The 12201-nt window shown below is 35.3% G+C and overlaps 1 protein-coding gene across 5 annotated transcripts in view; it reads left to right on the top strand.

The window, feature by feature from the left end:
* The window catches only part of LOC141480525 (uncharacterized), a 149415-nt gene that overhangs the window by 105502 nt on the left and 31712 nt on the right, over positions 1 to 12201 (top strand). For 3 of the 5 annotated variants that reach the window (XM_074170577.1, XM_074170580.1, XM_074170579.1), the window contains one exon: positions 5735 to 5993. Coding sequence is in view for 1 of the 5 variants with exons in the window: in XM_074170580.1 (XP_074026681.1) it covers positions 5967 to 5993 (27 nt within the window). In the remaining 4 variants the exon portion in view is untranslated. Of the gene's footprint in view, positions 1 to 24; positions 968 to 5734; positions 5994 to 6432; positions 7128 to 12201 lie in introns of those variants that run through there. The other 2 variants (XR_012464403.1, XM_074170578.1) reach the window with 2 other exon arrangements.

Raw genomic sequence — 12201 nt, forward strand, 5'->3', positions numbered from 1 at the left:
ATATATATATATATATCAAGATAATTATTTGTGTTATTTTACTTACCTCGTTTCTCTCCAAGCCCACCTCGCTCGTTGATCTGGGCACGGTTTTGTCCCTCAAAAACAATAGATGTTCGTAACCAAACCACTTTACTTTTGCGTTGGTTCCAGACCCACTTTTTTGTTTCTTGCTCTCTCGTTGAAATTGTCCTATAACTTTCGTCATGCTGAGAGCTTGGCCAATTTCTGTCCAATCATAGTTTTTTAAGTTTCTGTCTTTGAAATCAGCATTGGTTGGGTCCCACAACACTGGGCGCTCGCGATACAGATCTATCAAATTTATCACTTGCTCCTGATTCCTTTCACTTTCCATCATTGAAATAAACAAAACACTTCACGTCAACAATAAACTAAATACCAAATCGCAGCAAAACACACAAACTATAACCTCACTCTGTCTCCACGTGTTTCGTCTGCTGCTGTAGTTGGTGGTACTGAGGGGCGACTGGCGCGCTCTGTGTAGCAGGATGCCGGGCGAAGGGGTTGCGGGGAAGGGAGGAACCTGTTATTAACAAAAGTTAACGCGCTAACAGAGGCTATTAACTTTTGTTATTAACATTTGTTCAAAACATGACACATTTCCTTTGATCTTTACCGACTCTTGATGGATAACATAAATCTTGTGAATAACAAGGAATTTTCTGTTAACAACACGAGTTATTAACTTTTGTTAAGAGAAATTTTTTGGCAACTCAGTTAAGTTCATAACTTTTTGTTAAAAATTCGTGTTATTAACTCCAGTGTAAACGCGGCTTAAGGAATAGAGTGCTGGTCCGGCACCATTTGCGTTTGCGCAAGAACCGTAAACTAGTCACGAATGGAATAAGAATTAAAAATGTGTTTGGTGTTTTGCAAGGAAATGACGAAGAGGTTTACAGTTTCTTTTTGATTATGTGAGGATTGAAGTTTTTCGGTGTTTTCACAGGTATGTTAAAATTTATCTACTTTCTTTCATTCCATATTTTGAAATAATTATGAATATGTATTGGATAAACGGACATAGTTTTTTTCAAGCACGTACCCATACATTTTTGTCGAGAGCTATCCTCTATAAAAGTGGCTTGAAGTTCTTATTGTTTAATGTAATGACTGAAGGAAAGATTTGATGTTTTCAATTATGTCTTTAAGAAAGTAAAAGTTGTCGAGTGAAATAATTATCATTGAGAGGTAGGTAGGTATGCATACACTGGGTACCTATAGTTGATCTTTGGATACGGAGGAATTGGACATTTTCAGAGTAAATACAATTGAGGTGTTTGCCACAGAACCACAGAAATAGTATACAATGTCAGCGAAAAACTGTACCTTCATTTCGAATTGTAAATTTCTTACATCATAAATGATTGAATGGCGCCTAAACAATGATTTCATTTTCATCATGATAGTATATAGGTACTGAATCCTTGAAGGAAGCTCTCTTTAAGATTTTTCTTTTAAAGAAAATTGTGAAATAATCACAGTTTTCTCTTGCATTACTTCATTAAAATCAGTAAGACCAAAAAAGGAAAGTTATTTGTAACATATTTACAGAAATGATGACATCCAACAAAACTGCACGAACTCAAAACATGGTCATTTCGCCAGTTCGCGTCCATCACCCTATTCGCGTCCATTTTTAGGACGTCCCTATAAAAATTCTCGATAATAGGCATATATCAACACACTAAATCACCGAAAAATCGTTACCAATACCTCATCGTATAAGAGGCACACACACATAAACAAAAGTTCTGTGTACCCAACCAATCATGTGTAGAAAAAATAATTAGTCTCCGTTCTTCAACAAAGAAGCGCGGACACGCGGAATATCGGCAAAAAAAATAGTGTGCAGAGGCGCGTTCAACGGTGAGTATTTTATTGTTTTATGCGTATTTTAGAATACACAGCTGTTTCTAGACATAAATCATGAAAAAAGGAGTAATATTAATTATGTATTTGCTTGTTTTTGTTTAAAGTAAAGTTAAAATAAGGTGGACGCGAATTACTACACCGAATTTATAAAACTTGCACTTTGCGACCACAATGTCCGCGAACTCGTCTATTTATGATTTAGTTAATGTTTATTTTTATGTGATTAAATTATGAAAGGGAATTTGTTTTTATTTTTTATTTATGTACTAAAATCATGCAATCGTAATGAGCAATTTGCGTCCACATTATTATGATTGTAGAAAAAGATACAAATATCGTTCATCACATGTGGACGCAAACTATACCTACAGGGAAATAGTATTGTACCAAATTGCGTCCATTTTTTCATTAAATACAAATAATAGCATAAATATATTTTTTTATCTTATTTGCAAAAATAATTTAATATGCATTATTTTTTTATTAAAACTAAGAGTTAAACATTCAATTTTTTACAAACTAAATGCAGTGAAATGCTTAATTTTTTATTTTTTCCTGTTTAAGATGAGTTCTTGGGAAGGTAGTAAGAAAAAAGAAAAGAAAACATACACAGAAGAAGATTTAAAGAAAGCATTAAGTGACATTCGTGAGAACAAAAAATCGATAAGACAAATATGCAAAGAATATGCTATTTCCAAGACCACATTATTGGACAAAATCAGTGGGCGCAGACCAGATGGAGTTAAAAAAACGGGACCAGAACCAGCGCTAAGAGTGGATGGTGAAAAAAAGGTAGTTGAATGGCTTCTTAATATTTCCAAATGTGGATTTCCAGTGAAAAAACAGGAATTGTTGGATACTGTTCAGAAAATAATTCGTGATGGGGGGTTTAAAAATAAATTCAAAGATGATCGCCCAGGTCAAAAGTGGTTTGAAAAATTCTTGGCCAGAAATAAAGATGTCTCACTTAAAAATGCGGAAGGTATTAATAAAGCTAGAGCCCAAGTCACAGAAGAGTCGATCAGATTGTGGTTTAGAGAACTTGAGGAATATTTGGGCAGTATACACCAAAAAGATATTTTGAATGATCCGAAAAGAATTTTTAATGGAGACGAAAGTGGATTTGCTCTTTGTCCAAAGACAGGAAAAGTTTTAGGCCCAAGAGGTTTCAAAAACTTATATCAAATAAAGCCAAGTAATGAAAAAGAAAACATAACAGTATTATTGACATTTAATGCGAATAGAGATATGTGCCCACCTTGTGTCGTATTTCCATACATTAGACCACCAAAGGCTGTAGTGAATAGTATGCCCAAAAAATGGTGCTTAGGCAGATCGGAGACAGGTTGGATGAGAGGAGAAGTATTCTTTGAATACGTGACCAACGAGTTTCACAACTGGGTGGTGAAAAATAACATCATAAAACCAATTCTTCTGCTGGTAGATGGGCATAAATCGCATATGTAATTAATGCTGAGTACGTTATGCAAAGAATTGCAAATTCTTTGCATAACTTGGCCCTGCCGCCCAACACCACCCATATTTTACAACCAGCTGACGTCAGCGTATTTGCACCAGTAAAAACATATTGGAAATCTACAGTCCGCGCATTCCTATCAAAACCAGAAAATTTGAATTCTGCCGTTACAAAACAAACTTTTGCACATTATTAAATGAAGCATTACAACATCCTAACATGGCCGACAACATCAAAAATGGGTTTAAGCGATGTGGTCTTTATCCATTCGATGCAAATAGTCCTGATTACACTAAATGTGTAAGAAATACTTTCGAAAATGTACAGGCCGTTGATCAACAGTCTCAAGATATTACCCACACGGACATTAAAAGTTTTTAAAAAAAATGAAACACCTGAAACCGAAACTAAAAAAAAAATATTAACATTCGAACTATTACGAGAGCAGTCAATAGTTTGAAAAATACTCTCATTGCAGAAGTTGGCTTTGCAGAGATTTCTATCGAAACTGAATCTGAGAGGTCTCTTATGGAACTATCAATAGGACAAAATAGTACTACTTTAGAATTGGATGCAACCAAAGAAATCACCATCTCTTCATTACACGTAGAAGACAAAAACATAAATGATGAAGCTAACTCCGATTCGACTGTGCAGGTTCAAACAGTAACAGCCGAAATACATTCTGCACCAAAACCACTCACCAATGCCGAGCCTTGCACATCAAACACATCAATAGAAATATAGCTTCTTCTAAAATTGACTATGATGAAATCACACTATATCCGGATAATTCTGAAACTCTTGATACCAACAAAAACAATTCGTTCCCTGATTTGTCTCTTTCGACGTTACACCTTTCTGGCCTTGATGTTGACTCTATCGTGTCCTTAGACGACGTTCTAATTCTACCATTAGAATATATTATATTATCAACTCCCACTCCCACTACGTCAAATGTTGAAAAAGAAACTCCTACTAAGGAAAAAACGCCAGAAGCGCCTCTGACCTCTTTGATTCATACAGTATCAATTGTACCGCCATCCTTGGTTTTACCTACAGAAAACTCTCCTCTAGTACAACCATCTTCAGCAGCTGTTGGCAATTCAAGCCAAAAAAAAACCTGTGATCCATTTAAAAACCACCTGATGCTGCCTGAAATTTCTAAAGAAGCAAGAAAATCTAATAATCGAAGGACTCCAGCAGCCATATCTTCTGCTGCATGTAGAAAGTATTACGAAGATAAAGAGCAGATCAAGAACGAAAAACAGGAAGCAATACGAAAAAGAAAGTTAGAACGAATAGAGAAAAAAGAACAGGAGAGAGCTCGAAAGGTTAAAAAAACTGCTCCGAAACGAAAAAAGAAGATAAAAGCCACACAGGAAACGATAGAGTTGATAGATGAGGAATCTGAGAAAGAAAATGTACCAGCCGTGGAGCTAATGAAATGTGCTAAATGTGACGATGTATTAATTTCTGATGTAGAAGATAACGATGAGAAAAACATTGGCTGTGACAAGTGTATTAGATGGTATCATCTGAAATGCAAGCAATTTCTAGGATTAAGTTATTCAGAAGCCAAAGATAATTCTTTTGAATGTGACTTGTGTAATTAATTAAAATTCGAAGGCAATAGTAATCATATATTGTCTCATAATCATAATATTATGATTCAACATTTCTTTTAGTAGTAGGATTAGATAAAACTATTGTGTTGTTTTGTTGCTATAATATAGCCAACAACTTATCAATCAATCAAGGCTGATCTTCATGATATTGTAAAATCGTGATTTTTGGGTAAGATTAACAGAACTGATTGTTGTTGACCTGCAACCATTAAAAGGTTGAAAATTATTAATTAGGTACCTGTTTCAGAATAATGTTTCGTTTTTTTTTAAGTAGTTTTGTTTTTAAGTTCTATCAATGTTGAGAAGAATAAATAGGTATTCTTATTTTCTTTATAGTGATTTATTAATGATAATAATGTTGATTTTCAAATAATAATATTATTGAATAAAGAATCTGTTAAAATACAATTTTTCTTTACATTATCTTAAAAATATCACTCCTAAATTCCTTTTCTTAGCTGGTGGACGCAAAATGGTCTATGGGTGGACGCAATTTAGATTTTTTGGACGCAAAGTGCGTAAAACGCATATTTTTGAAGTTTGTCTATTTGTAAAAAAAACACAAGTAGTTTCGAACAAAACTGAAAGCGAACCCTATAGTAGACTATATAATGAACACATTACATAACTTTTTCATTGAAACTAGTGCTGGAACATTTTTATCTTCTCTTTCAAACTTGCCAACTGCACTAAATGGACGCGAACTGGCGAAATGACTAATCTCTTTTATTTTTAGACATGGAGGCATTTCTTAATAACTTGGTATTAAATGACCTGATTGGCATTTTCAAAGATAAAAAAATACATATATTATTTATCTCCCACTAATATACCTAAAACACATACTTTTCAAACAGAAAATGATGTAACCTTAGACATAGCTAAAAGGCTCAGTGATGAAGATATCAAAGAAATGATTCCCTCAATTGGCAAAAGGATAATATTCAATCAAGGAAGCAATTGATGGAATGAATCAAGAATCATATATAACAGAGGTATGTCTTTCATTCATAACTATTATAATAAATATGTATACCATTACAATTGAAAACATATTCAGTTTTCTCAAATAACTATATATTTTTACGATTTGCTGTAGCTGCTTATTATTATTCAGGTCTGTACCTAAGTAATTAAATGCTAAAATTTTTAAATTTAGTAGATTTTAAGGCCTGAAAGTTATGGTTGGAGAGTTGAATAAATTTTGTCATCACAGTCATATTTCTAATCAAATTTTTCTGTGATGAAGTACCTCATTGTTTTTTCCTATTATCAAAAAATAAGGATACCTTCGTTTGTTAAACTGGATATGTACAAAAAAAAATAATATATTTTTATATTTCTATGAGATAATATCCAAACTAGTTAGTAGAAATTGATCCAAATGTATTATTGAATGTGACAATCACTAATCTTTGTCCTCTATCATTTTAGAACATTACTTCAGTGAAAGGTTTCGAAATCGACAACGTTGAAAACGCTCAGAGCATTGGAAAAAATATGAATAGGTACCTAAAAATGAAAAAACACTCTCGAAAAACTCTACGGTACATAGGGAGACGTGAAAGTTGCTATTGTGTTTTTATTCAACCCAGTCAACCAATTTCCAGGGCCGTAATTTAAAAGGGAATAATTCACACAATTATAATCGAATATTCCCGAAAATCCCGAAATATAAAATTGAATTTAATTTCTCAGTATGAAGTGAACGTTTACGATCCAAAAACTACAACAAAATATACAGGACCGTATTTAAAAATTCAAAGATGAGGGTAGCCCAAGTCAGATGACACCCTGTATAAAAGATTCATGAATATATTTTGAGAGCCCACATCAAGTGCCAGTAGCAAAATGTGGACAGGTTTTCAATATGTCTGCGAATAAAGAAGATATAGGCAAAAAATAATTTGGGATTTTTTGTTTTTTTCTGTATATCTCCAGAACCAAAAGAGCTACATTCGATCTCTTTACATCATTGAATACGTCTCTAAAAACTCAACTTTTCCATAATTTAACCGACACTCTATCTCTTATCGTTTACGAGATCCTCATGTACAGAAACGAATTTGAATAGCCCTGTATGTTTTCTCATATATTAACTTGGATTTGGTAGGTAACATATTAGATATTATTGCGTCCAGATATATCTGTCTATACATCCATCTTCTTGAAAATAGCCTGAAATTGAAGTAACTACGAGCAAACACAATCAAACAATCATTCCAAAACCAAGGCAAGTACATCTTCTGGGGAGATGCATATGACATGCTCAAGTTCAAATGAAAACAGCATACCCTTGCCTCTCATGTAAACCTACGACTTTGTAGGTACGTGTGGCAAATGCCCGACGGAAAAAACAACAACTCATCCAGCTAATGCCCCGCAGAATGCTGAAGTAAAACAATCAGGTACCCGTGCAACGTCTTCCATTTGGAAGATTCGTCGCAAGTAACTTTCTATATATGAACGACCACCGATAGACCGGTTTCGGAGTACCTACTAACTCCTCGTCAGAACCGGAAGGGTCATTTCAGACGAAATGAACCTTCTAAGTATCCCGAAGAAACCTGCACGTCGTCTTGATTTCAGACAGGTTGAAGCCTGGCTCCCTTACCCTTTGGACTGATGTTTGCCAGAAGGACAAACGGGTCATAACTGATGGTGAGTGTTGATGGTATGGCGGCATGAATGTCCTCAGACATCAGTACCGCCCTTCACGGTGTACCCCTACCTGGCTGGGGTGGGTTGGATGAAGAAATTGTTCATCTTTTAACGGAGAACATAGGGACCTCATTCGACAGAGTGTCGGGGACTTCTGTATCGGGAGGGGTCGTCTACAGTATAATCCATAGCTTCCTTGACTAATGAGGTTATTCCCGAACAAACAAAATGAATTCCAACTAGGCATAAGCTTTATCTGCAGTTGATTCAGTAGGATGTACACCTGCGCCATCTGCAAACAAAGCCCAGAAAAAACTCCACAAACACATACTCCGAGATGGGGTCAGAATAATGAATGAATATGTTCCGGAGAGGTGCATATGACATGCTCAAGTTTGGGTAAAAACACTGTAACCTTGCTTCTCATTATTCTCGGACGATTCACTCCATCTGAAATAACCCTCCCAGTACTGACGTGGAGCTAGTACTCCGAAACCGGTGTATCGGTGATCGTCCCGACCGAATGAAATCAACTTCTGCTTTTCATATATAGGAATTAACTTTGGACGAATCTTCCAAATGGAAGACGTTGCACATTACATATGCCTGATAGTTTTACTTCAGCTTTCTTTGCAGCATTAGCTAGGTGAGTTGTTTTTTTTCCGTCGTGTATCTGCCACACGTACCTGCAAAGGTTCACATGAGAGGCAAGGATATGGTGGCAAATATAGGTTATTCAATATACTTTATCGACTTGTAATGTTTGAAACCTTTGGTGCAGTAATGAATATTACTGGAGTTTTACCCCAACACCAAACCGTAATTTTCAACACCCCGACACGTGTTCCAATCACCAAGTGATCATCTTCAAGAGGAAGATTAAACTTGGACAGAATGTATTTCGATACATATTGGCATAATTGCTCAATGTAAAGGATCAACAAGTTCATATTTTACTTCATTATTTTTGAAGTAATTCCAACCCATATCCACTCACTAAGCAATCATTCAACCCTTCAAATTTGGAATATATCGCTATTTCAATGGAAAGTCTATACCTGTTCCAAAACAGTTAAAAAGTATATGCGAGATATAATGCTGACGTCACTGCCCAGGCGAAACAATGCTAGTTCTCGTTCCTAACATTCACCACAGCTCTCTTCAATTCAATGAATTTTGAAAGATTCATATGACTATGACTATCAACGTAGCGGGCTATACTTGTTGATGTTAACACCAATGAACACGATATTTTTAAGAGTCTACCCTATAAAATTTTTATGGCGACTTTTTATATTTTTCGAAGGATAACATACCTGAATCGTGCTCTTGGAAATCCATAGCACCTGTAGATAAAACATCAAAGAACTCATCATACACCGCTTCTAGACCGTGATATAGGAAGGTCAACAATTTCATTGGGGCTGTTGAAGCCTTCCACATCAAATGATTTCTGTTTGCAAGGCGTATCTGGCAAAACCTTCCATGTTCACTTTCACAGCTTTTTGGATATGTACCATTCTCTCAATCAAATTAACAATCTTCTGCTTCAGGTCATTGAAAAATATTAACTATGATTTTTACTCACAACTGGATAACTGGTAATCCTGTATTTGAATGAGTTAATGCATTTGTTATATGCTCCATCGTCTTTAGGTGAGAATTCATCAGATTCACAGGTATCATTTACATTACACTAGCTACAGAACTGCTCACTCGGAGCTGGAGGAACAAGATCTAATTCGGGCTTTTTAGTTGAAGGCTCGGCGATGTCATTTTTGGGCCTACACGACTGTGCCTGATAACGTAAGTTATCTCCACGAGTAAAACTTCTATCACACTCACTACAACAATACATTACGATTCCGCTTATAGATTGAAAATTGACTTTTTTTGACAATCAACGACATTTTTCTTCCTATCTCATTCACAGCTAACTGATAGGAACAAAAAATATGGCTAAATTATACTTTATGGAATACTCCCGGATTTTCGCGATTTTTTCTGGGATGATACTACGTGATGGTAGGAATTCAGAACACTATTTATTTTTTTGTCGGACTCAATTAGTTTTCAAGATATAGCCTGTCAAAGTTTGTATGATGTCATATTTTACCTTTTTTTGAAGCAATAAACGATTGCAATTCATATATTTTTTATTTAACACAACTTTTTCCATATCATCGCACCTTTTTCTATCCCTTTTCAATCACTTATTGCCGAGTTTCCTGAAATTAGAATAAAATTCCATAAATTGTCAGGTGCACACATCGACATAACCTTATATGTTATGTCGGTGGGTGCACACAAATCACTTTTTATAAATTCATTAAGTTTCACTATTCGAAAATACCTACGTTCCTTTTAGAATTCGGAGGTCAGGTTAGATGTTGAGGAAATATAGTGTAAATATTCGAAAATACGTTCCTTTTTGAATTTGGAGGTCAGGTTAGATGCTGAGAATACATAGTTTTTTAATTTCAAAGTAAGGTTACACTGAGTTAGGTTAGGTTGAGTTAGCATGTGGCAAATTATGGAATTTCAATATAATTTCAAGAAACTTGGCAACAAGTAAATGAAAAGTGCGATGATATGGAAAAAATGTATTGAATTAAAAATATATGAATTGCAATCGTTTATTGCCTAATAAAAAAAGGTAAAATATGACATCATACAAACTTTGACAGGCTATATCTCGAAAACTAATTGAGTCCGACAAAAAATAAAAAGTGTTCTGAATTCCTACCATCACGTTGTATCATCACAGAAAAAATCGCGAAAATATACATCACAGAAAAATTTTACCAAAAATATACTGAAGGATGCATGACAAACATCAATCAAAAATCAACAATTTAACAAAAAATATTATTTGTGATATTCTCCCTATCGTTAAAATTCTCAAGTATTTTCACCAGTTTCAACATCCTCCTTATAGATTGAAAATTCGAAACTGAATTTATATCTGGTGGTTCCTTTCTTATAAGAGGTGTGTAATTTCCTTTTATACCTTATTTAAAAAAAAAAACAATTTTACTATTTTGACGTCTATTGACTTTTTCTGACAATCAATGACTTTTTCAACATTGCTCATTCACAGCTGATAGGAGCAAAAAATATAATGAAAATTACACGACAAACATCAATTAGATATTAAAAATTTAACAAAAAATATAATCTGTAATATTCTCCCTTCCGTAAAAATTCTAAAGAATTATCACCAATTTAAACATCCACCCTATAGATTTCAGTTACAAATCGAAATGTTTTTATTGCCTGTTTCTCTTTTACAGTCTAAGGATTTAGATTATTTACAAATACAATATTTACATCTCTCCCACATACGGGAGTGCGTGGGGTTCAGGAAAGGGGTAGGTAAAGGAAGGGGGAAGGTGGCAGGAGAAGATTTCAATATTGGGTTTTTCATAAACTACAACTAACGATTTGATCTCCACAAACTTTATTTTTGAAAAATATATCACGACACACTAGCTTCTTCATCAGTGATTTGAATACTGAGTGAGTTATAGTTTATGAAATTAGTATGGATCTTCATCAAGTAACGGCCGAATCAATAAGAAAATCAATATTGGGTCCTAGACGTCCGCCTCATAGACTCAAAATAGGAAAATGGGAGGCGCTCCCGCTGATATCAACGGGTAGCCCTCCGCCCAATAGAGCCTCATTCCAACATTCAGTCTAAGACTTCCTGCGTCTTGTCGAGACTTATGCAAGATTTATCAGGTTGTTGCATTACGATACCTCAGATGCTACTATACTTAATAAGTGTTTTGGTTTATCACTAGCCTCCTACGAAAAGTTCATGAAAAAACCAGGTGAGAGTTATTCTGATATCACGAAAACACATTAATTATCTTGGCCAGCTTTTCCATGAACTAAACGCGATCGCGTTCGCACCGTTCACGGAAGATATCTATCTAACGTCTCATGAATCAGCCTGTTTACTGTATGATAACTCCTAAGCGCCGGGACGTCCCTCGTCAGCAATCTTTTCGGCAGAAAGAACTTGAAGAATTTCTGGGTCAATCTCCTGATATGATCAGTGACCGACTCAACTTCTGCCAGATCTAACAGATCATACGATGATATGTATATGTCACTATTCCTGTAAATACGGAGAACCTTATTCTACATCGTCTCGAGTCTCCGCAAAGGAGTCTTCTTGAGGCTGCAGAATGCGGAACAAGCATACAACATAGCTGGTCTAATCACTTGCTTGTAAATTAGCAACTTGTTTTCAACACTAAGCTTCAAGTTCCGTGCAATGAGCGAATACGTGCGTTTTACCGCCACACCCGCTCGTTGGATCGCCAAGCTCAGATTTTCCTGAAAGTTCGGGCGACTATCTAGGATAACACCCAGATATCGCGCGCTCTTCTGCTCGTCAATGCAGTAAACCTCAACAAATCAAATTCCCAAAGATCGTCAGTAAATTTCTTCAAGATTGAAGAGTTATGTTTCACTGGGATTGACCTCGATCGGGTAACACTCAAAATACGGCACGACCAACCCGTCGAGCAG

The sequence above is a fragment of the Leptinotarsa decemlineata genome, unplaced genomic scaffold (assembly GCF_025532065.1).
Source record: "Leptinotarsa decemlineata unplaced genomic scaffold, Ldec_3_MD MMD2_P_RNA_scaffold_9, whole genome shotgun sequence".
Classification (NCBI taxonomy): domain Eukaryota; kingdom Metazoa; phylum Arthropoda; class Insecta; order Coleoptera; family Chrysomelidae; genus Leptinotarsa; species Leptinotarsa decemlineata.